This window comes from Sminthopsis crassicaudata, chromosome 4 (genome assembly GCF_048593235.1).
Source record: "Sminthopsis crassicaudata isolate SCR6 chromosome 4, ASM4859323v1, whole genome shotgun sequence".
In the NCBI taxonomy this organism is placed as follows: Eukaryota; Metazoa; Chordata; class Mammalia; order Dasyuromorphia; family Dasyuridae; genus Sminthopsis; species Sminthopsis crassicaudata.
In genome coordinates this window covers 242,519,516-242,546,518 of record NC_133620.1, presented here as the reverse complement: position 1 = coordinate 242,546,518, position 27,003 = coordinate 242,519,516, and the positions used below count along the sequence as shown (strand labels likewise).

General features: G+C 33.1%; 1 protein-coding gene across 45 annotated transcripts in view; it reads left to right on the top strand.

Annotated features, from left to right (window-relative positions):
• The first annotated feature begins 328 nt into the window (after positions 1-328).
• The window catches only part of RIMS1 (regulating synaptic membrane exocytosis 1), a 621,810-nt gene continuing 595,135 nt past the window's right edge, over positions 329-27,003 (top strand). For 13 of the 45 annotated variants that reach the window (XM_074310504.1, XM_074310507.1, XM_074310547.1 and 10 more), the window contains exon 1: positions 333-3,939. In XM_074310504.1, coding sequence (XP_074166605.1) covers positions 3,848-3,939 — 92 coding nt within the window. In that variant the 5' untranslated portion in view covers positions 333-3,847. Of the gene's footprint in view, positions 3,940-27,003 lie in introns of all 45 variants that reach the window. The other 32 variants (XM_074310503.1, XM_074310508.1, XM_074310540.1 and 29 more) reach the window with 6 other exon arrangements.

Sequence of the window (27,003 nt, the reverse complement as noted above, 5' to 3'; positions counted from 1 at the left end):
ACTCTAATTCCAAATGACAAAAGTTCAAATAGTCAAAGATCAGAATTAGTCCTGTTGATAATCATCAGTTGTAACATTTAAGAAGGTAGATGTGCTTCAATATTGTATACTTAGACTTAAAATTGTAATATTTGAGAATTGGAGCTATTTATTTATTTTCCACTTAGATACTATTAGTAGTAGAAAGGTAAAAATATAAGGAGGAAGGAAGGAAGGAAGGAAAGAAGGAAGAAAAGAAGGAAGGAAGGAAGGAAGGAGGGAAGGGAAAAGAAAAGAAGGGAAGGAAAAGAGGAGGGAAGAACTGATAGGGAGGGAAAAGGGAGGGAGGACAGCAGGAAGGGAAAAGGGAAGAAAAGAAGGGACAGAGGGAAGAGGAGGAATGAAGAAAGAAAAGTGGGGATGGAAGGAGAAAGGAAGAAAGGAAGAAAAAGAGGGAGAGAGGAAAGAACAAAGGAAATTCTGATATAGTTTGTATTTTTAAAAAATACCATAGAAACTTAATTCATTATCAGTATTGAACCAGGAATCTCACTTCAAATATGAATACCTATTCAAAGAATGTGACCCATCCCTCAATCACAAACCATGAAAACACATGCTGTTTCTTTTGCTGGCATGGCCTGGTTGTTGAAAGAGGCATAGCCACACCAGAACATCTTACATGAAAAGCCACTTAACTAACACATTGAAGCTTTACAAATATCTGCAAATTTTGAAGGAAGGAAGGAGAGACTAAGGAAGAAGGAAGCATATGGCTCCATACAGATATAGTTCTTCCTTCACAAATTTCTTTAAAGTTTGTGATATTTCAGGCATTTTCATAAAGTAGTACAGACAGATTAAATATGCTGTACTATTTTTAGGGGGAAGGAAGGATCCCTAAAGATTCCTAGTACTGTGCATGTTACCTCACTGGGCATTGTGCCCCCAGTGCAGAACAGACAAGAATTTTAAGGCTCAGAAGTTCTAGTACATTAATTCTCTCCATCAAGGTCCTGTCTGAATGTTTTCTTAGTCACTTCCAATTCTTTAATTTCACCCTCTTCAAAGGATCAGCTAGATGTGTTCAGTTCCTACAGGCTCATGGTTAAGCTTCAGATTCATATATTTTTGACTGGGATTATTATTTTATCATCATGGTGAACTCCGAATGAGGAACTTTTCTTACTAATGTAGATCAGCAATTTGCATGCACTTTATACATTTAATAAGTTGCCTGACAGGCATCAAAAGGATAAATAACAGGGTCACAGCCAAATATTAGTGGCAAGACTGGAATCTGGGTTTTTCTGATTTGGATGAGAGAGACAGAGAGACAGAAATAAAGACAAGGAAATAAAGAAATATGAAGAAGGATAGATAAACGATGGATAAGAGAGAGTTAAGAAGATAGACATGATATATATACATGTATGTATAAATATCTGTAATATTTTTAATTGGTGAAGTATTTCATATATGCTATATCACAGGAGAGAGTGTCATAAAAGACAGCTATACTTAACATCATACAGACACAATTACATTTATACACACACACACACACACACACACACACACACACATATATAAAACATAAGATATATTTATAGAGACTTTCAAGGTTGGATCTAACTTTCTCATTTTACAAATGAAGGGATTGAGCCATAGAAAGGTGATATAATTTGTCCCAGATTGAAACACTCATAAGTATCTGATATAGAGGTCTAATTCAGATAAAATCCTGACTCTAGATCTGTCACTTTACCCACAATGTCCCTCATGCTATATAATTATATATAAGGCATTTTTTCGCATTGTCAATGTTTTTATATAGGAAGTTTGGATGAATACATATATTTAATACATAAGATTTTTCTAAATATACTTTATTCAATACATCATGTATGTCAGCATATATATGTACAAATAAACACATACATGCACATGATCAAACATAAATAAAATTTGCCCTGTATTCATCATGCCAAGTCAGTAAGACCTATGTTGTAGTTTTTTCTCTGATAGTTACTGTATAATCTTGGATAAATTAATGGAATTTCTCCTTGCTCTATGCAATTAACAATATATCATAGATAATCTGTGGAAACATGTAAATAAATAAAATTTCTTCTTTTTGAGTTCTTTATAGAAATTAAATCATTAGAAAAACAAGTAGGTAGATAGGTAGGTAGGTGAGCGTGTAGGTAGGTGAATGGGCAGGTATGGTAAGCCAGTAAGTGGGCAGGTGACATAGATGGTTGGATAAGCATGTTGGTAGATAAGTAAATGAAATGAATGAATAAATATTAGAAATAAAGTGTACTGATATGTTTTAATTTATCTACTTTAGAACAAGTCATGTGTGTGTGTGTCTGTGTGTGTGTGTGTGTGTGTATGTATGTGTATATCTCTGTGTTCCTGTGCAGTTGTGTATTTTTCTTTTCAGAAGTGGAGAATTTAGCCCTGCAGCTTTTCCCACTGGGAAAGCTGGTTATTGATTGCTGCCTGATCTTAGCTCCACTTCTAAGTGGTGTATAAATGACTTGTTTCAGGAAGAAGTTGGTGATGAGGCTCCCTGTGAAGCCAACCAGAAAGAATTCCTGACTCATTCCCCCCTAAAACCATCTACAAAGACCTTTAAAAGCCTGGGGTCTTGTGGGCAGACCCAGTTCAGAAAAAAAAAAATTCTAGCATGGGGAATCTCAGTTCTATTATTACATCTTTCCTTTTTTAAAATAAGAGCTTCATGGAGGAAGAAAAAAAGAAAACAAACCTATTATGTTTAATTTCCATCAAAAATCAAAATTATTTCAAGGGCCGATAAAGTGAAAGGCTAAAGTTTCTTTTCTCTTCTATGTCCAAACACAAATAATCAATAAAATTATTAAGCATCTATTTTGTACCAAGCACTGTGCTAGGAGCTGGGAATATCCAAATATCAAAAAAACAACCCAAACAAACCAAAAATTCTTATCAATTCCCTGCTTTCCAGTTGCTTAGAATTCTATTAGAAAAAGAAAAAAACAACTTGACTTATTCTGCTAGTGGGACTCATGAAAGCATAATTTTCAGTGTCCCATACACTATCAAGATTCTTATAGCTTTTTTTTTTTTAACTGAGAAACAGTCTCCTTTCTGTTTGCCCATCTTTTTTTATGTGTCATATAGCCAATATTTTGGAGATATTATTTATCACTACATTTAATTTTTGGTGATATAGTGAAAAAAGCACCATGTCCTTTTATTTTTTTATCACATAGAGTTTGGGGTTTCCCTACCAAGTATCACTATTTTAAAACCGGTATTCTAGATATGAAAGGTTTCCACATAGTTTTTCCTGAATTGGCTTGGATAGGACTTTTAATGGAGGAATAGTACCCAAACTTCTTGACTCTATTTGCATAAAGAAGCTACCTCTGAGGTGGTGTTTTAGTTCAAATAGATAAAACTAGCTAAAAGCTTGCTCATTGGTGAAGCATATCAAAGTTGCCATCCTATTTTTAAGCATTCATCTTTCTTCTCCTAATGGTCCTGGATTGGCCACAGCTCATAGTTGCATTTCAGCTATGAAGAAAGCAGCTTGGAACACTTTCATTTCCACTAAGAGAAAAAATATTGGATACAGAAAATAGATTACACCTTGCCAAGATAGGGAAGGAGAGCTTGTAAGTCTAAGCCTGGGGAATATACCTTTTGCAAAGTAATTTTTTCCCCTAGGTCAGCAGCCTTATATTTGGGGGGATTTTAAAGGCTTTTCCTCTTAGATTTCTTCCCTCCCCCCCCCCTTGGCCTATTTATTAGACTGATCAGATTTCCAGCTGTGTTCTAGGCCTATGAACATTAATAGTGCATTGTGCTGTCTATCATGCGCCCCAGGTGTGTTGTCAGGGATATGGCGAAACCTACCGTCCGCAAAACACCAAGGAATGCTGAAAACCAGTCTCACCAACCTTCACCGTGAGTATGGCATTGGTTTTATTGACTGAAAATATACTCTCTTGCACAGGGCTTTGCCTACGCTGTAGTATGATTGATAGATGGATGTATTTTATTTTTAAGAAGGTAATTTTTGTAATATGCATTGTTATAAAATATGCAATTGAAAAAAATAGGAGACGGACATTTGTAGTAAAAAATCATTGATATCGAGCTAGTAATAATTACCTCAGTGGTCATTAAATATATTTTGCAAGGAAAGTCTCAATTTCTCTCATTTTTATATTGGTAGACTGAAAGAAAATGAAAGACTTTAAATGATGAAAATTCATCTAAAGAATTTTTTTCAGGGCTCAGGAATAGCAGCAATTCTCCTGTTTTATCAGTGGAAAGTTATAGGCAAAACTTTGAAACTGGAAGACTAGGAAGAGATGGATTTAATCTGTTTGTGACACTTATTGGCTGTTTGACCTTGGCCAAGTTTTTGAAAATTCATCCATATCCTAGGCCACTGTTGAAGGGATTTAATCAAAGATAGGTATTTTAGCACAATTAGGTAGTGTTTCCAAACAAAGGAAGTTCCCTTCATTAAGGAAAGTAGAGATCTAAACTAAAAATCATAGCTATGTTGATAAGCAGGTAAGGAAAGAGAGGCAGACAGACAGAGAGCTATAGAGATAGAGAGAGACAGAGACAGAGACAGGGGAAAGAGAGAAATAAATGACAAAAGAGATTAGGTAAATAAAGACATATATGTAGAAAAATCAGTTTTCCATAATAAATGTGATCTTGAGAGCAGGAATAAGGATAAAGAAATAAAATTTATAAATAATACTTGATACAAATTGCCTCATCTACCATTATTCCATCTAACAGAAGACAGCAGAATTGATTTCTCTGAGATGGTTTTCCTTCATAAGGAGATTAAGTAAAGACAGGGAAATATACACACACTACTGAATATTGTTGTAAAGGAAAAAAATATTTCAGATGAAGATTGAATTAAATTTAATTAAAATAAGGCTATCTAAGAAAAAAAAAATCTTAAATAGCTATAACATTAAATGTCTTCTAGAAAAACATTTTTAACCCAGTAAGAATATATTTTTCCTGGAAATTTATCTTGACCAAGTTAAGGACTTCAATTTAGCCATTATCTCTAGGTATTGGGTTACATAACTACCACTTATGAGGAAAATAGATGATTTTCCTCATCTTTGAGCAAAAGTTTAAGAAGCTCAGATTTGATGGTCAACAGGATTCTAGAAGGATTCAAGGATTCTAAAGGTCTTTAGTTTCCAAAAAGCAGCCATGGTAACATCAACAAAACTATATAATGAAGAGTATTCCTTATTGTTGTGCAAAACTGAAAATAATGGAATAACATAAAGGACACCTAATTTTAGGCAAAAGTTATGTTATAGATATTTTGGAAAGTTATGAATGTTTGAGGTATGAAATGTCAGTGGATTCATAAGGCTTATCAATTGTACTCAAAACAGAACATCAAACTTAACAAGTAAATTAGGGATTTATAATATCAATTTAAAAGGCTTTTCTCCTAAATAAAGAGAAATATGACAAATAACATTAAAAAACTTTTTTTCTTTAATTATAGTGAGGGGAAAAGTTGGCTAAAGTTTATGTTTTAAAAGGCAATGTCAAATTCTAGGAAATATCCTTCTTTTCATGGCGATGTATATTTTCAGTGCTATTCTGAAAGCATACTCCCCAAATTTTGGCTTTTCTTGGTACTTCCTAGGACAATGTTCTTTTTCCTCTTTCTTTCAGTCTGAATGGCTGAACTGCAACTTTGGGTGTATATTCCTTTTCTAGTATTGATCTGTTTGAAGCAGTCTCTGGGTTAACAAAACACAACACAACACAACAACAAAAACCCATTAAAGAATCATCATTGATGTAAAATAATTTTTTTTAATTTCTTGTCAGTCAGAAAAACAATGGATTCCCAATCCATTTTTATCTTTCTTTTAAAACTGTCAGCACTGGATGTGGCAATCATTTTCATTCTCTTACAAAATCCAAGATTTTGTCTGTTTGTTTTTGATCATCATATATTTACATAACTTGTCTAATGTAATATAGTAAACAAGAAGTATATTCACTTTTATTTCATTGGGTATTGTTTCCTTGGGGGTAAGGGAATATTTGAGACTAGAAAGAAAAAAAAAAAGTCTAATCTTTGCCTTCACTTCCCTACTTGGTACATGTCACTTCAGAGAAAAAAGGGTTAATGGAAAACTCTCCTCCCCTCCCCCCCTTCCTGGAGCTCTCTTCTCTCAGCAATTTAACCCAGGAACCATCTAATAAAAAAAAAAATCTTTCTGTTAGTCAATTCACAAAATTCGTCACATCTGATTCACTCCTCTATACTGTGTTCTGATGCCCTTGGGCAGATATCTCATTCTTTCCCAAAATTCTGTTGAAGAAAAACGATACTTCTTTCTGGAAATGACTCACACTTCTCTTTGGGGTGCTATTGTTATACAGTAAAGGCACAAATTTAAGGAGAGAAAGACAAATGCCTATTGGGTGAGTAATGGGAGATGGATATCATACTATCATGTTTAAAAATTCAGTGTGGATTAAAAAGGCAGAAATGATATATGTTTGACTGAATCAGTAAGAATATAGGAGTAGAAAGAAATACATATGGAATCAAGGATACAGGATGTCTGAATGTAAAAAATGATCAGTTTATTTAGTATAAATGGAAAGGGACCTAAGGAGTAATCACATTAACATGTTGCTGACTAAATAAGATCTTTGTAATATTTGTATCTATTTGCAGATAAGGAAATTAAGAAACAGGAAAGTCAAATTATCAAAATCATCACATTGAGGCCTGATGATGACATGGATGCACATTTTTGTCATGGAAAAGGGAATGAAGAGGCAAATATCAGGAGAAAGAATAATATTGGGAAATTATAAGGAGGTAGAAGAGGAGAAAGACTTAAAAACAGTATGCTTGTTATAGTCTTTAATATTACTATTGAACGTGGCATATATGACATAATGGAATTTTATATTTTTCACTAGTTATTGTTCAATCCTTTTAGTCATATTCAACTCTCTGTGACCTAATTTTGAGGTTTTTCTTGGCAAAGATACCGGAGTGGTTTCCCATTTCCTTGTTCAACTCATTTTACAGATGAAGAATGAAGAATGGCAAAAAGGATTACACAACTAGTATGTAGTCTGAGGTCAAATTTGAACTCAGGAAGATACATATTTTTTAATTTGTTTGTTTTGTTTTTTGGCCTAGACCTATGATGGACAGAGGTGTGGCAAATCCCTTTATTTATGCATATTGGCACCTCAACTATAACCCATACTCTAAAGGAGCTGATTTAAGTGAACCCTGTGAGTTTTTATAATGTAATCAAAATATTAAAGATGTCAAAATATTGTTACTGTTAACCCCTCATTTAAACATGCCAATTTTCAGATTTGTAAATGAAATCTACTCTCAATTTTATCAGGACAGATGATCCACACAGAAACATATTTTCAGTTTTTAATTAAAATCACCTAGTTTTAATTATTTTTGATAAGATCATTGTTTTTATTCATACAAAAAAATGAGTTTTTTGAAATGCAAATTATTACTACTCTGATTCAGGAAACCATAAAGCAAGTGAAGACAGTGAAAATACCACTGAGTTTGGGTGCTTCTTTTAGTCTGAGAAATGATGTTTTCAATCTCCAGTATTTGAACCAAGAATTATTATTGCCAGAGAAAAGATAAATAAATTGTATATTTTCCATCTCTTTTTTCATTAGGGATTTATAATGTGACATTTTTGATTGAAAGTATATGTGAAATCTCAGCATTTCAGACATATCCATCCTCAAATAAAAAATTCAAAACTATATGCGATCATTTGGGAATTATTCATGAATTGTATTTTTCCACATTGTTGTTGTGCTCCATTGATATTGAGAATTGACTGCAAATACATGTATTTTTGAACAATTTAAGCATATTAAAAATTACTACATAAAAGCATATAAGTTAATATTTAAAATATTTAAAATGCGTGTAGTCCATTCTGTATTTTATGTGTTAGGGATTATAATATCAATGAGTTCCTATGTTAGAATTTATTTAAAATTACTTAGGTGCTCTGAATTACCAATCACTCACTCATGCATTTATTCCAGTATTTCTCTAAAATTATTAAATGCTTATACCACTATATGCAGATCATTGGGCTAGCAGATGAACAGATCACAGGAGCTGAGAAGGACATGATTCCTGCCCTCTGGTCCCAAATGCAAATTAATTTTTGGTTGTAAAATGGGGTAACAGATCATCTAAGCAGTAAGAAAGCTTCAGGATCTCACAGTGTTTACATTACTGCTTGTTGTGCACTTCCCTCATAAAAGGTCCCAGATATAATAGCAATATAACATATTGTCACACCAGCCTTCCATCTATCAGTTGTGAATTTTTGTGGCACTGCTGATCATCCACAATATTTTAACCAATGGAAAGAGTAAAGACCTTTAATAGGTATGTGTGTGTGTGTGTGTGTGTGTGTGTGTGTGTGTGTGTGTGTGTGTATGTTTGTGTGTGTGAATAACAGTAGGGGAAGACTGATCCTTCCTTATTTTGGGTGATCTAAAGCTACTGAAAAGAATAAGGGGGTACCATTCACAGATGACCATAAGGTTCTGGAAGAGTGAAAAGAAGGATTATCATAACAGTGAAGCAATGCTTGGATTACTCTACTTCAAATATGATTCTGAGGGGAAATGAACCGTGTACACAAATAAATTATGAAACAAAGCAAAACATAATAAATATATAGAAATGGCAGAGTGGTATTCAGCATAAGAGGAATAAATTTGCAACTTGGAACATTAGGGAAGAGTCTTTGAAGGAAGCTATAATTGAACAGTGTGCCTCAAGTCAGGAAGATCTGAGTTCAAATGTGGCCTCCAACACTTCCTTAATGAAGTGTCCATCAAGTCACTTAACCTGTCTGTAGCAATTTTTTTTCATTTGTCAATAGATGATAATAATGACACTTTATTTCCTAATGGTGTTGTGTGAGTCAAATGAAATAATATTAGCAAAGGGCTTTGCATGCCTTAAAATGTAAATATTCATTATTATTTTTAATAATTATTTTAACTTCAGTTTTGAAGAGAGAACATTCCACTGTGTATCATAATAATTTCTGTATTAGTTCTATTGCTCTTAAAAGATAATAAACTGAGGACAGAGAACATATCATACTTTTCTTTGTACCTTTTCAGCATCTAGCCCACTTTACTGAATATGGTATGATCTTCATAAATGTTTATTGATCTATCTACTTATTGATCTTTAACTAAATTAGTATTTTTTTCAAGAGGAAAAGAGTGACATAAAGGATAAATTGAGAATTATGATGGGAAAAATGCATGTCAAATTCTTTGCCCTCTCACTTTGCCTAGATGTTATATTCATATCTGAGTCAGTCTTGAAATTGACAGGAAGGGTGTTCTCCAAAGATTTCTTTTAATAGGCATTCTTTTCCTGATCTCAAGGGCATAGCTATATTCAGCAATATCATCATAATACACTTTTCTTTTTCTTTTTCTGAGGCTGGGGTTAAGTGACTTGCCCAGGGTCACACAGCTAGGAAGTGTTAAGTGTCTGAGACCAGATTTGAACTCAGGTCCTCCTGAATTCAGGGCTGGTGCTCTATCCACTGCACCACCTAGCTGCCCCCCATAATACACATTTAATCATAACATGGGGACTCAAGAGGAGCAACATACATGGGTGGAAAATTAATGTGTGGATTTAATCATGGGAAGATGGTACTTATATTCAACATAATTTTAAAATTGTCTCCCTTAAGTACCAAGGCAGCTTGGCACTTAAAATTCCTCATTGTAAATATCTACATAACTAAAATTATAAATCTTTGATAAACTGAGATGATGAAATGTCTTCATCCAACTATAGTTCCCAACTGAGGTTAAATTCAGTATAAATGTTTTCATGAAATCACAAGAGTGATTTGAGAAAGCCGGGAACTGAAAGACATCTTAAACATATTATTGTAGATATTGTCTAATATGAACATTGTATAGGATGCTTTTGCTGAATTATTTTTCTCTGGGAAAGTTGCAGCTGGTGGTATTTGTAAAATGATTATGATATAGATATGGGTGGCATTAATAAAATTAGTTTTTAAAAGGAAATATTGACAGTTTGGAAATATTACTTGGTCAGAACCTAGTAACATGGATTGTTTTGTAAAGTTGCCAGGCCAGGATCATGTTTTTTGCTCTTCTTTATATCCCTAATGCTTGGCTGATCATCAAATGTTTAATAAATGTTTGTCGATTGACTGCAGTCCTTTAGTGGTACAGAAAGAGCAATAATGGATATAAACAGTACTAGGGATTATTGGTAGAGTATGGCAAAATAGACTCCCTTATTCATAATTGCCCTGGCCATACATGTAACAAATATGTGATGAAGTACATGGAAATTATTTACTTTAATCAATGGTCCATAGTACTGTAAACCATTAATTAAAATAATTAAATGACATGTACTTTATTGCTGTATGCACCCATTATCTTAAGATAAACCTATTGTGTCTTACTTTGTAAGTGAAGTAATAACAAGCATATGAAGGGATGGGGGAACTTGTTCTTTCATGAATTGAAAGGTAATGAAGAGAAATCCCTTGGAAACAGCTAGTTCCTCACAGTAAGGCGGAATGGAAAGGAGCTGAGGGAATATTTTGTAGTGGAAGACCCAAGGTTGGAGCATGAGGAATCAAAGAAAAAGGAGTAGGGATTTAATCAGTATTTGAGAGGAAACAATTCTAAGTCATATAGACAAAACTAACATGACTAATCCATACTATTAAATTAAAATTATTCTTGTAGGTACATATATGTGAACATCCATGTATATACATACAAAACCAATGTGTTTTATTTGGGATCTTGGTACAGAAGGATCTTAGGGATCTTAGAAACTCCCTGTATCAATTTAGATTGCTTAGCTATCACTAGTGGATAGAGCACCAGCCCTGAAGTCAGGAAGACCTGAGTTCAAATATGGTCTCAGACACATAACACTTCTTAGCTGTGTGACCCTGTGTAAGTCACTTAACCCCAATTGCCTCAAAAAAAGAAGAAAGAAAGAAAGAAAGAAAGAAAGAAAGAAAGAAAGAAAGAAAGAAAGAAAGAAAGAAAGAAAGAAAGAAAGAAAGAAAGAAAGAAAGAAAGAAAGAAAGAAAGAAAGAAAGAAAGAAAGAAAGGAAGGAAGGAAGGAAGGAAGGAAGGAAGGAAGGAAGGAAGGAAGGAAGGAAGGAAGGAAGGAAGGAAGGAAGGAAGGAAGGAAGGAAGGAAGGAAGGAAGGAAGGAAGGAAGGAAGAAAAGAAACTTGCTTAGCTCTGCAATTTAAAATCTAAGAATTACTTGGATAGTGAAAGGTTAAACAATTTACTCAGGATCATATAGTCAGTAGGTATAAAAGAGGATTTGAAGTCTTCTTGGCACAGAAACCAGCTCTTTTTCTATAATGTCATACTACTTCTTTATCTGTTCATCTCTCTGTGTGTCTATATAATTATTCTGTCCCAAGTTTTTCTCTGTTTTCATGGTGCAATATTGTATAAGGGATTGAATATTGGACTCAGAGCCATGGACTCCATCCTGCTTTAGTATAAACTAGATATGTCATCATATGCAAATCACCTAACTTCTCTAAAACTCCGTTTTCCCATTGGTACAGTGAAAAGGACAACATTTCTAATGTTATAAATTTGCTATGAAGAAAGTGCCTGGTAAATCTTAAGGCATAATACCAATCTCAGTTAATATTAAGTGATTAGAATTGGACTTGTCTTTCATTTCTATAGGTTAGTCCTAGATAAAGAAACTCAACAATAAATGCAAATTGGCACCTTTTCTATAATTTACGTATATATATATATATATATATATATATATATATATATATATATATATATATATATATATATATACATGTATATAAAAGATTAGGGGTGGGACAGCTAGATGAGGCAGTGTATAGAGCACCAGCCCTAAAGTCAGAAGGACCTGAGTTCAATGTGACCTCAGACATTTAACACTTCCTCCCTGTGTGATCCTGGGCAAGTCACTTAACCCTAATTGCCTCAGAGGAAAAAAAAAGAAAGAAAGAAGAGAAAAAAGATTAGGAATCTTAATGCTAGTAGTTAGGGTCCCCTAGGAGTATGTGTCAGAGGTGGGCCTTGAAGTTTGGTCTTCCCACCTTGAAGATCATTTCTTTATCTACTATATCATATTGACTCTTGAACTCTTATTAAAAATATAATACACTATGAGTGAACAAGTTTGTCATAAATATATAAGGTTTAATATTCTTAAATGTTTTGCTTTGGGAATGTGATTTAGTATTTGGAAGGAGTTTTAAATAAAAGGTAAAATGTGATTTGGGCTTTTCATTGTTAATGTAATGTTCACTTAAATGAATTGAATATTAGACTTAAATAATGAAGTAATGGATTTAAGGTTTTGTTTTTGTTTTTGTTTTTTCTCTTAGGGAAAATACTTTATTATTTTCTTTGTCTTCTATCAAGGCTCAGCTCAGGTGTTAACTCTTCTGTGAATCCTTTTATGATTATCTCTGAGTTATAGTGCTTCTTCCCTCCATAAATTATCTGACATTAAGTTATTGAGGTTTATATTGTATTTCCTAGTACCATGTAAGCTTCTTGAGGGCTAAGACCATCCTTTCTATTTCTCTCTCCCATACTTAGCAAAATGTCTTATATAAAGTAATAAAAAATATAATGATAGTGTGTAAATTTTGTATTTAAAGACAGAGACAAAAGTGATGTCTCCATCTCAAATGTTTATATGAACTAGTTGTGCCCAACTTGAGGTAGTGTGTTCTTAGCTTGTATTGATCTAATTAGACATAACCACATATGCTGTATGTAGTGATGTTGTTTTGGTCCTCTTCAAGAATGAAGGGAAACAACAACAATTTAAAGGTAAGCAAAGCAATGGAGAACTATTTGAAGGTTCCTGAATTTCTTGACTGCATACTAATTAGTAAAAATCCCTAGATAATAGCTTTAAAACTCGCTACAAAGTTTTCTTGTCCACCTCTCTCATAGAATCTTAGGTTTAGAGGTAGGATTGGCTCCAACAGATCATCAAGTTCTATCCTCTCATTTTATAAATAAGGAAACTTATATAAGTACTGGGCAGCTAAGAGTCTTGGAGCTCATAAAAGTAGGAAGTGTCCAAAGAAGGAATGGAATATCTCCCTCACTGTAAGTTTAGTGCCCTGTCCATTACTTTATGTGGTTCTATTTTTATTGTGAGAATCCCCCCCCCCCCCACTGAGGCTGGGGTTAAGTGACTTGCCCAGGGTCACACAGCTAGGAAGTGTTAAGTGTCTGAGACCAGATTTGAACTTGGGTCCTCCTGAATTCAAGGCTGGTGCTCTATCTACTGCGCCACCTAGCTGCCCCCATGGTTGTATTTTTATTGAGTAAGAAACTGAGGTTCAAAAAAGTTAGATAATATTCATAAGGGAGCACAGGTAACAAATAGCAGTCAAGATTTAAATATACATTTTCTGACAACAAATGCAGGACTTTTTCACTGTGAAACATAATTCATTTCTCCATATAGAAAGGTATATATATTATTATTTTTCTAATTGAATTATGTGAGAAAAAGGCCAATCTTGTACTATTTTAAGATGCACATTAATATCCACAGTGTAAATTTTATTCTTTTAGTCATATTACCTTGCTGCTAAAATTTTTCTACTCTCTTATGTAATTGACAATATTTAAAACCACATGCTGGGATCTGAAATATAGCATATGAGAAATGAAAGAGATATCACTAGAAAAAAAGCACCATTAAAATATAGGATTGATCTTTGATAATATTTGTGTAGACAGTATAGGACTAAATGAACTGGTACAGAGTAGTGATCTAAATAAACCAATAACAAATGATGTAAAGAATGGGATATAATATGTTCAGAACTCCTAAAAGTAGCTATTAAATGTAGAGATCAATTTCAAATCAGCAATATCAGTATTCTGTGTTTTAGTATTCTCAACTCTAATCTGAAAAATATTTTATATAATTTCACTTCAAACATGATACCAAATACTTAAGTTCTATAGCTATGGTAACCAGTTCATTGAGAGAAATTATAACCTTTATTACTTTAGAGTTAGTTTAATGCTATCATTTTAATTTTATTTATTTAATTATTTTATTTTTATTAAAGCTTCTTATTAACAAAACATATGCATGGGTAATTTTTAACATTGACCCTTGTAAAGCCTTCTGTTCCAAATTATCCCCTCCTTTCCCCCATCTCCTCCCCAGATGGCAAGTAGTCCAATACATGATAAATATGTTTAAATATATGTTAAATCCAATATATGTATACATATTTATACAGTTATCTTGCTGCACAAGAAAAATCACATCAATAAGGAAAAACAAAACTGGGTAAGAAAACAAAATGCAAGCAAACATCAGTAAGAGTGAGAATGCTATGTTGTGGTCCACACTCAGCTCCCTCAGTCCTACCTTTGGGTGTACATGGCTCTCTTCATCACTGAACAAGTGGAACTGGTTTGAATCATCTCATTGTTGAAGAGAGCCCCATCCATTAGAATTGGTCATTGTATAGTCTTCTGGTTGCCATGTATAAAGATATCCTGGTTCTACTCATTTCACTCAGCATCAGTTCATTTAAGTCTCTTTAGGCCTCTCTGAAATCATCCCGCTGATCATTTCTTACAGAACAATAATATTTTATAATAATACCATAACTTATTCAACTATTCTTTAATTGATGGGCATCCATTCAGTTTTGCCACTACAAAAAGGGCTGCCACAAACATTTTTGCACATATGGGTCCCTTTCCCACCTTTAAAATCTCTTTGGTATATAGGCCCAGTAGAAACACTGCTGGGACAAAGGATATGCACAGTTTGATAGTTTTTGAGCATAGTTCCAGATTGCTCTCCAGAATGGTTAGAACCTCACAGTTCCACTAACAATGTATCAGTGTCCCAGTTTTCCCACATCTCCTCCAACATATGTCATTATCTTTTCCTATCATCTTAGCCAATCTGACAGGTGTGTAGTAGTATCTCAGAGTTATCTTAATTTGCATTTCTTTGATCAATAGTGATTCAAAGCACCATTTCATATGATTACAAATAGTTTAAATTTCTTCATCTGAAAATTGTTCATATCCTTTGACAATTTTTCAAGTGGACAATGGCTTGAATTCTTATAAAGTTGAGTCAATTCTTTATTATATATAAATAATATATATGTATATATATATATATACATATATATTATTTATATATATATATGAGGCTTTTGTCAGAACCTTTGAATGTAAATGTTTTCCCAGTTTATTGGTTCCCTTCTAATCTTGTCTGCATTATTTTTGTTTGTACAAAAACTTTTTAACATAATATAATAAAAATTATCTATTTTGTGACCAGTAATGATCTTTAGTTCTTTTTTGGTCACAAATTCCTTCCTCCTCTATAGGTCTGAGAGGTAAACTATCCTATATTCTTCTAGTTTACAATATCATTCTTTATGTCTAGATCGTGAACCCATTTTGACCTTATCTTGGTATACAGTGTTAGGTGTGGGTTGATGCCTAGTTTCTGCCATACTAGATTCCAATTTTCCCAGCAGTTCTTGTCAAATAGTAGATTCTTATCCCAAAAGCTGGAATCTTTGGGTTTGTCAAACACTAGATTGCTATAGTCATTGACTATTTTGTCCTATGAACCTAACCTATATCAACTGCTCTATTTCTTAGCCAGTACCAAAATGGTTTTGATGACCGTTGCTTTATAATATTGTTTTAGATCTGGTTCAGCTGTGACACCTTCATTTGTTTTATTTTTCATTGATTCCCATGAAATTCTTGACCTATTATTCTTTCAGATGAATTTTGTTGTTATTATTTCTAGGTCAGTAAAATAGTTTCTTGGGAATTTGATTGGTATATGCTCTTAATTTATTGAAGAAAATGAAGATTATATAAATGAATAAAATGAACCCCAAGAAGAAACTATAGGGCCTGGAGAGTTGAAGGAATTTGCTGAGTGTTACACACTAAGTAGTGGCAGAGCTTGGGTGAAAATCTACACCTTCTTTCAATACTTTAAAAGATGATATTATTACTGGTGTTGATAACACTCTCAGTTGATGTAGAATACAAATATTTTGAATCATATAGCCATAGATTTATAAATGTAAGAAACTTTAGGGGTTATTTAGTCTAACCTCATTTTGCAAATGAGGAAACTGAGGTGTCAAGAGGTGATATGCCTAACTGGGTGTCATATTGGTTAATATAAGTAATAATAATAGGAGATTTTGACTGGATATAATTTCAGTGGTATAGATATGTTTACTGGGAAAGAGACTCCTTCTACCCATGAAAGTTAGCATCTTCACAAATTATAATCTTGTAGAGTCTCCTAGATCATAGAGAGGTTAGATAACCTTTCTTGGGTCACATGAATAATATATATTAGAGGCAAAAATTGAATCTGGGCATTGGCTTTGAGGCCAGTTCTTTATCTAGTATGCAAAAGTGCCTTTATAATAACAATAAAAATAATAAATAGTAATAAATAGTTATGAAGCATATATTTTAACTCATTAGTAAGTGCCAGAGCTAGTATTTAAATCCAGTTCCTCTGACTTCTAAATGCAGGAATCTTTCCTCTAATCCACATTGTTCCACCTTCAAATTCTTTTTTTTTTTTGGCAGCAAGTTTATTTTTAATACACATTGCTTTATGAATCATGTTGAGAGAGAAAAACCAGAGCAAAAAGTAAAAAACATAGGAGAGATTAAAAAAAAGACAAAAAAAAGAAGTGAACATAGTATGTGTTGATTTACATTCAGTCTCCTTAGATCTTTTTCTGGATGCAGATGGCAGTTTCTGTCCAAAGTCTATTGGGATTACTTTGGATTACTGATTTGCTAAGAAGAACCAAGTCTTTCATAGTTGATCATCATACATTCTTGCTGTTATTGTGTATAACATATTTCTGATTCTGCTTGTTTCACTCAACATCAGTTCAGTAAACCTTTCCAGGTCTTTCTATAATCACTTTTAAAGACATTAATATTCTATTCCCTTCATACACCACAACTTGTTCAGCCATTCCCCAATTGATGGGTAACCAGTCCTTTTCCAATTCTTTGTTGCCACAAAAAATTTTGCCCATGTGAGTCCTTTTTCCCTCCTTTATGATTTCTTTGGCATATAGACCCAGTAATGGCACTGCTCAGTCAAAGAGTTTTCACAATTTTATAGCCTTTTGGGCATAGTTCCAGATTGCTCTCAAGTATGATTGTATAATTTCATAAGTCTATCAACAATGCATTAGTGTCCCAATTTTCCCACATCCCCTCTAACATTTGTCATTATCATTTCCTGTCATTTTAGCCAATCTGAGAGGTGTGAGGTGGTATTTCAGAATTGTTTTAATTTGCAGTTCTCTAATCAGGAGTACTTTACACCTTAAAATTTTAAGGTTTACATTTTCTTTAGCATGAATGCTGTCTTCACTGACACATATCATAATGCTTCCTTAACTTGTTGGGATGTATGCCCCAATTCACATGCTTTAATCAAACTAGAGATAAGCCCATTTCCATTTTATCTTCTCGACTCTATGTTCCTTGGACATCATCTTCAAGATTACTTCCATACCACTGGAATAAAACTACTAGATGCAGGGGACCAATGTGGGAAAATGAAAAAAGAAACTAGTTTTAAGATCTTGTCCTTTTTTAAAATTTTTATTATTATTATTTTTTATAAATATTTTTATTAATTTTATAATTATAACATTTTTTGACAGTACATATGAATAGGTAATTTTTTACAACATTATCCCTTGTACTCCCTTCTGTTCCGAATTTTTCCCCTCCTTCCCTTCATCCCCTTCCCTAGATGGCAGGCATTCCCATACATATTAAATATGTTATAGTATATCCTAGGTACAATATATATGTGCAGAACCGAATTTTGTTGTTGTTGTTGTTGTTGTTGTTGTTGTTGCAAAGGAAGAATTGGATTCGGAAGGTAAAAATAATCTGGGGAGAAAAACAAAAAATGCTAACAGTTTACAGTCATTTCCCAGTGTTCCTTTTCTTCTGTCCATCATTAATCAATTGGAATTGGATTAGCTCCTCTCTATGTTGAAGATATCCACTTCCATCAGAATACATCCTCATACAGTATCATTGCTGAAGTGTATAATGATCTCCTATTTCTGCTCCTATTTCACTCAGCATCAGTTGATGTAAGTCTCTCCAAGCCTCTCTGTACTCATCCTGCTGGTCATTTCTTACAGAACAATAATATCCCATAACATTCATTTCCATAATTTCCCCAACCATTCTCCAATTGATGGGCATCCGTTCATTTTCCAGTTTCTAGCCACTACAAAAAGGGCTGCCACAAACATTTTGGCACATACAGGTTCCTTTTTCTTCTTTAGTATTTCCTTGGGATATAAACCCAGTAGTAGCACTACTGGATCAAAGCACAGTTTGATAACTTTTGGGGCATAATTCCAGATTGCTCTCCAGAATGGTTGGATTCTTTCACAATTCCACTAACAATGCATCAGTGTCTCAATTTTTTCACATCCCCTCCAACATTCATCATTATTTGTTCCTGTCATCTTAGCCAATCTGGCAGGTGTGTAGTGGTATCTCAGAGTTGTCTTAATTTGCATTTCTCTGATCAACAGTGATTTGGAACACTCTTTCATATGAGTGGAAATAGTTTCAATTTCATCATCTGAACATTGTCTGTTCATATCCTTTGACTATTTATCAATTGGAGAATGGCTTGATTTCTTATAAATTAAAGTCAATTCTCTGTATATTTTTGAGATGAGGCCTTTATCAAAACCTTTAACTGTAAAAATGTTTTCCCAATTTGTTACTTCCCTTCTAATCTTGTTTGCATTAGTTTTGTTTGTACAAAAAGATCTTGTCCTTAAAAAAAAAAAAAAAAAAGCAGTGAATAATCTAGGAACTTCATAACAGGTACAACTTTAGGACTAAATTAATGGAGACACAGTTGACACTTTTATGCATACTTCAGATTCAGAGATGCCAAATAAAGACTGAAGATTAGTTAAATAAGAATCTATTAATTGATCACCTTATCTTGGTTTACTGAGAATAATATGTCAAACACTGACTTTGAAAGCACATACAGAGAAGATAAAAGAGGGAGTCAGTGCCAGTAATAATATTATCTTAAAAGTGTTTACCTTAGGTTGAGAGTCAGTTTAGTTTCCTTATGAATCATTGCTCTTTCCTCTACTGCATATGTAATATTCTATTGTAACAGAATATATATATTAAGTTTGAAAATAGTCTTTCTATTCTGAGAGGATAGGCAGATGTAAAATTAAGATGCCTGAAACTAACTTTAAAGGGATCTATACTCACTAATATTCCTCTATTACCAGTAGATCCTCTTAACATAGAACTCTTTGTTGTAACAAAGAAAAAACAATTGTACAAAATCTACTAATAAAGTAATTATGTATAATATCAGTGTTTCACCTTCCTTCTAAAAAAAGAAATTTTTTGTCATTTGTTCTTTTTTCCTTTGCTATTAGAAAGAATATGCTGTAGAGAAAAATAATTTACTGTGCTTTTCACATTATAGGTACTCAAAGAATATTAAATGAATGAATACAGCAAAAAATAGTATCATCAGTAATCCTGCTTTCATTCATTTTGGAGCTCCATTGGCTAACATAGATCACAATCTTTCTAAAAATATAGTTTTAAAGTATTATCTAAGGAAGAAGAGAATTTATTGAATTTTTTGACAGACATGCAACTAGTTTCAGATGTAGTATTTGAAGTTAGAGTTTTCAAAGTTCAACACAAAATCTACTATACCACTATGCCTTTGAGATACTTAAAAGCAAAAGTTCTCAAACTTTCTGATCTCAGGATCTTTTTAGAGTCTTAAAATTTTTTGAGGATTCCTCTATGGACTTTTGTTTAGATTGAATATATCTATGGATATTTACCATATTAGAAATTTAAACCATCTAAGTATTATGAAAATGCTGGGTGATTATTTCCTGTTCTTTGTTTTCCTTTTTAAACTTTTTAAATTACCTGAAAAGGTCTTATGGACTCTCAGAGTTGCCAGACCACATTTTGAATATCCCTGTCTAAGAGAATCTAAACATCTAATATCATGAAATTAATTTTTGATTAGCATCAAGATTTAGATACAACTATTAAAATCTGATGAGTGTTTTGCCTTCCTCTGGGCAGTTAGGTGATGTAGTATATAGAGTACTGACCTAGAGTCAAGAAGACCTCAATTCAAATTTGGCCTCAGGCATCTAATTAATGTATGATCTTGGGGAAGTCACTTAACTCTACTTTAGTTTCTTCTCTGTAAAATGAGCTGAAGAAAGAAATGACAAAACACTCCAGAATCATTGCAAAAAAAAAAAAACAAAAACAAAAACAAAACAAAGCAACAACAACAACAACAAAAACAAACAAAAAAAAATTCTCAAATGAAGTCACTGAACAACAAATGCTTTCTCCATATGTCACCAATTCTTGCCTCTTGAAATTCTTCCTATGCTTTAAGGCCCAATTCTACCTATTCTTTCAGGCTACATACCAATCAATCAACCAATAAGTATTTATCATGTGCTAGGCATTGGGGAAACACAGACAAAAATTATACATATTTATTATTGTCTAGGTGCTGAGGAAATATAAGCATTCCCTCAAGGAATTTATTATCCATCAAAGAAACAAACAATATGTGTACATGTAGGGATAAGGATAGGAATTGAAATTGGACATGTGATTTTACTGGTACAAAGCATTCCCAAATAAAGAAACTATCTCTGCCATTTCAGATCAACACCTTTTCTCAATGTACTTAATGTGGAAAAGTTGTGGCAGATATTCAGAGAAATTAGAGATTATATTATATAGAGACACTAAAGGTCTTGAAGACGTTCAAGTGGTGGAATTTTATTTTCAAGGCAGTGGAGAGCGATTGATTTCTCACAAACATTGCATGCTGAAAGTAGCATTACAATATTCCACAGAGAGTGCATTTATGCAAGTCTATTATGCTAGGCATTGTACTAAGCACTTTCCAACAATTCTGTAAGGTAGTTGCTGTTATCTTCATTTTCCGGGTTGAGAAAACTGAGACATACAGTGATTAAGTGACTTGTCCCTAGTCATACAGTTAGTATCTGAAGCTAGATATGAATTCAGTTTTTCCTGACTCAAGTCCAATGTTCTATCAATTGTTCTACCTAGTTGCCTAGAGTAGAGAAAGAGTTCCTTTTGCATACTAAAACCATTGTATTCATCTAGCTGTGGCGTAAAAAGAAATGATGGAAATAATAAACACATATGTGAGAGAAATTTTGGATGAAGCATCTAAAGAACCTGGTGATTTATTGGATGAACTCCTGAGCCTGAATGAATAAAAGGTCGAGTTAATTTGATATTCTTACAATGTAGCAACAATGATCCAACCAGACTTTAAAACATGTTCTTATATATTGAGCCCTGAAGAAAACTGGATCAGAAGTCATTAGGTAAAAACTGGATGTACACTTGACTAATATGTTATACTAGGGATCCTTGATCAGATATGAGTTAGACTAAATATCCTTTGAAGTCTTCCGGCTTTGAGATTGTACAATTTTCTGAAAATCTTCCTTTCTCAATAAGTGTTATTTATTATTCAGAATTTTGCTTCTCCTCTCTGCTCTGTCTCCTCTAAACTATTCTCTGTTCATTCACCCTCCTGTTGCATGATCTCAAAGTCTGTTACCCTCCTACTTATCATCTACTTCATTTTATCAATATTTTTTTCTAAACTGTTACATCCACATAGTCCTGATCAGATTACAATGTAGCAAAATTGTCACATTTCTGGGCACTCTTTGCCTCTTGTAATGCATTCTTAGATTATATAAACCTTGAAGTTTCTTTATTATTTACACTTCTCATATTGAGTTTACATACTACTAATGACCCCAGAATTCAGCTGAATTATTATTTGCCCATATTACTTCCATCTTGTACTTCTGAAGTTTTTTTTAGTCCAGATATGATGTTACATTTATTAAATTCCACCTTATTAGATTGATCTTAGTGTTATAGTTAATGAAGATTTTTTGGGGATAATGACCTTGTCCTCCAGAATATTTTAGTTATCATCACCTTCTTTAGATATCCCTTTATCATCATCATCAATAAAAGCATTAAATGCATGGCAGATCCCTGGGGCCCTTCACTGGATACTTAGCTTTCCTCTAAGTCTTCTCTAGGTTAAATATACCATGTTCTTTCATCCAATCCTTGATTGAATCATCTCAAGGTTTGTCAATCTTCCAAGCTGATATTATTGACTACTCTTTCAGTCCAGCCTTTCAAGTAGTTCCAAATTCAACTACTTATACTATTGCCTAAGCAATATCTCCCCATCTTTTCATAGAAATTGCATGAATGTAATTAAATCAATACTAACATTCCTTATAAGGTTATGTCAGTCAATTAGTCTGTAATTCCCATTCCCTCTGACTTCCCTGTCTAAAACACTTTTGCACATTCACCACTTTTCAATGTATTACCTTTTTTTAGAATAAAAGTTCATAGAAATGGAGGTTATCTTGCTTATTTGTGCTTATTTTAGCAGTATCTACTACCATGCCTTACACATAATAATTTTTTTTCATTTATCATTTGTGAATTTAATCATTCATTAACACACATACATTAACAAACATAAATGCTTAGGTTAATTTGATCAAAAGCTCTGCTAGAACCTTAATAAATTATAACCTTAACCTTCTGCTGACCTGTCTTCAGTGTCTGGAGACACATTCACTAAACCTTTCTAGTAAAGTTAGTATGGAAGAAAAGAGATTAAGTATTTAAATAGATCTGAAGGAGAGGCTTGGGTAGCCTTCAGTCATCTTCTAAAAGAAATTGAATGATCATGTTAAAGTAGGGATTTAATTTGTGTATGGGTTGAATTAGAACTATGGGTTGAATGGTTTGAAGGAACCAGTAAGGTCATTTCTAACTCTAAATTCTGTGATTCTGAGTGAATCCATGACAGATATATTTTCTCCATTCTCATGAGTAGGATAAGACCCAGCATCTAATGAGTGCTTTGAATTCCTCATTGAGACAGGCTATAAAGAAAGAACAATATCATCATGAAATGTTGAGATGATCAAGTATTTCATAATGGAAGTACAGAAGCAATGAACAGCAAAATGAATATTTTTATTCTCAAGCTTATTACAACATGTAATTTTAGACTTTATGTCATTGTATATCAAAGCCAACAAGGTAAGTTTTTATAAGATAATTTGCAATTCTACTACTTATTGTGAGACAAGATACTCTTAGATGAGAAAGAAAACAATAAAATAAATAACATTCTTCCTGAAATGAGATATATTGCCATTTCTTTGCAGCCAGCAATTTTTAACAACAGACTTTCTTCTCCATTCTCTTAATCAAATCTCTGGTCCAGATTGATTAGCTCTTGCATAAACAATTCCAGCCTTCCCTGGGTCATCTTTTCTGTGTTTCTCATTCTCTTCAGCTAATTCTTTAGTGAACCTGACAATACTATCTTTCCTGGAGAAAGATTTATGGAAAAAATGATTTGTTAATTATATGAGGGTTTGTTATCCTCATTAAAGAAATTTTAGGACAAACTTCCAGATAATTCCAAAATTTATAGATTAGTGTGTTTTTTAAATTATTTTCTCAATTTATTTTTAATTATAGATTCTTCTCTAATAATTCCCAGAACTGAAAAAAAAATATGAAATCCTGAAAGATGAAGGCACTAGGGTTGTACGTGTGTGTGTGTATGTATGCTGATTTTCACTTGTCAGGGATATTTCCTTCTCCAAAGGTATTTAAGGCATTTAGTTTGTTGCTGAAAGAAAAAATGATCAACAATTTATTGATCATTAAATAGCCTAATTAATAAATTGATTATTAATTACCCAAAAACTGTTGTCTCTCTGTTTTTTTTTTCATTTGTCACATGTCTATGAATGAAGAAGATTATTTTCACAGTTGGCCAAAGAATAGACTGGAAAGGATAAAGGGAGATAAGTTAGAAAGTCTTTATAATAGTTCTGGCAAGAAGTGATGAGTAACTACAAATGTTATAGAGATAAAATTGATTGGGCTTAAATATAAGTGCTTAATTTACATACAAATGCTTAATAAATGTTTGTGGGATTTAATTGAATTGAATTAGTGACTAATTGTATGGGATGGAGGATGTGGTACTGAAAATCAAGGACAGCTTGGGAGACACCTTCTTTGAAGAATTGTTCTGACCCAAGAAAGGGAGGCACATTTGCTATAATATGGAGACTGCAGAACATGGAAAAGAGTGAATGGATGAGTGAATGAATAAAACTTTCTTCACTATTCACTATGTGCCAAATACTGTGATAAACACTGGCATTATATATGGAATAGTGAGACAGTCCTTGATTTCAAGGAACTTAAATTCTAGAGGCAGCTCTCGACAAGTAGAGCTGGAGTTAGAAAGAAGTGAATTCAAGCCTCCGATACTTACTATTGTTGTTATTGAAGTTATCTGTCTTTTTTTTTTCTTAAAATGGATCATGACATGAAGATGATGCCATGACTTGCATATAAATTGGATTTAAGTGAGGGACAATTGTGCAAAATTGCCAGCCTCACTTTCTCTTCTGTGGCTATGTGAGTTCAGTAGCAAGATATACTTCAGCACAGGTAGAGATGACCCTGTTTATAATGAGAGAACTTTGAATTATTAGAGAGTGACAAAGAAATTTAGGAGTCAAAACTTTCTTTTCTACTTTTTAGTAGCTGTTCTGCTGAGGAGACAGAGGTCATAACACAAGCAGAGACAGTTGCCAGGGTTCAAGTCTCTATAGGTTTTGCTCCTATGGCTGATAGAATGGGAGTAGAAGAAGGGATTTTGGTCTAGGGGTGCTACAGCAGGTTGCTGCTGTTTCCAAATTCTTAGGCATTAGCTCTTTGAGTTATTTTCACCAATTTGGGCACAAGGATGAGAGAATTTGGAGTAGTGACAGATTGGTTTAAATAGGGATATTCAGATATGGAGTCAGATCAATGTTAACTGAGTGACTGTGGGGAAATCACAAAATCTCCTTAACCCTAGTATCCTCATTTGTAAAATGGGAGTGCCTAGCCCTTGTACTACATCTTGCTTAGCAAGTGCTTTATAAAACTTGAAATACCATATAAATGCAATCCCTACTATATAGGATTGTGTGAATGCTTTAGCATTTATTGAGGATTGTGAACTTATTTATTACCAATATCCTATACTGCTAGGGCATTTTTCTGTGTTACTTACTAGTGGTTAATTCATACTCTTACAGCTTGTTTGCTAATTATTTCATCCTAGACATATGGGAATACTTATAGCGCTGTAATTATTACCAATATCTGGTATTATATTAAGACATTGTTGTTCATCAATCACATTTAGTTATAACTATATAAGATTTCTTCTCAAATAGCCAATAAAATTATGGAATGTTATACTCAAGTGAGTTTAAAACTTTTAAAAGTTTAATTTGTATATGATATTCCCTAAGTTTTTATTTATAAATAGGAAATTAAGATTAAAATATAGGAAAGACTTCCCCCCAAGTTACAAAAAATTGTGCTAAAATTATAATGAAATTCTTTTTACTGGAGTCAAATCAATTCAATAGATATTTATTAAGCACCTCCTATGACCCAGCAATGTGATCATTAAGAGTAGAACATAACTGAAACAACTCAATAACAACTCAACAAAAATGAATCAGATACTGTATGGTGGCACAGAAAAGAGTACTTGATTCAGAAAAACATAATTTGAATCTTGTTCATGCCATTCACCAGATGTATGATTTAAGACAAGTTATTTAACCTTTCTGAATTCCTCCTCTATGAAGGTAACTTGGAATAATTGCTTCTGAGATCCATTCCAGTTTCAAATCTATGTCCATAATTATAACTGCAAGTCCACAGAAAAGACTTTCAAATTCTTAAAAACAAATTACATGAGTCCTTATAAAATTCTAATCCAGTTCTTTCCATTAGAATTTTTTAAATTTTTAAAAAAATTATTTTATTAAAAAAAAAGGATAAGAAAAAGAAAACTGAAAAGGAATACAAAGCAAAACAAAAGAACATTGTCATGTGCCCAGCAGAACATCAGGAAAGATTCAAAATTTGTAACAACAAATTACTAGTTGAAGAAAGTATGTGTGTGTATATAATACACACACACACACACACACACACACACACACACACACACATATATATATATTAGTCAAAGAAACTATATTCATGAGTGTTAATCTTTTCTTTACTTCCTTGTAAATTATTATTTTTTCTCTGTTGAACACTTTTTTACTTTATTTTTTTCTCCCTTTCATCCCCTCCCTCACCACCCCCAAGCAGGCTGTAGTTAAGAAAGGATATATTTATGTATACATATGTAGATATATACATGTACATACATGCATACACACACCGCTCCTCCTTCACATGCACATACACCTATGTATCCTATACTTATTGACTCTTTGCTTTAGTTTTGTTCTTTAACTTGCATAAACTCCCTCTATCCATGGATCCCTCCCTTGTCTTCTTCCCTCACCCTTTACTTGCCCATCTGCTCAACCCTCCCCCCTTATTTCTTTATAGATTTTTGAGAGTATTATACCCTACATGGTGTATATGTAGTATTGCTTATTTAACCCATTCCTAATATGAGCAGGTTTCCAGAACTATAAGCACTCCTTTCCCCACTAATACCTGTGCCTATTTTTCCTCTGCACCTCATTTGTATAATATGATTACTATTTTTACTTTAACTCTGCTCCAAACTTTCTTTTCAGCTACACTATCATTGTTT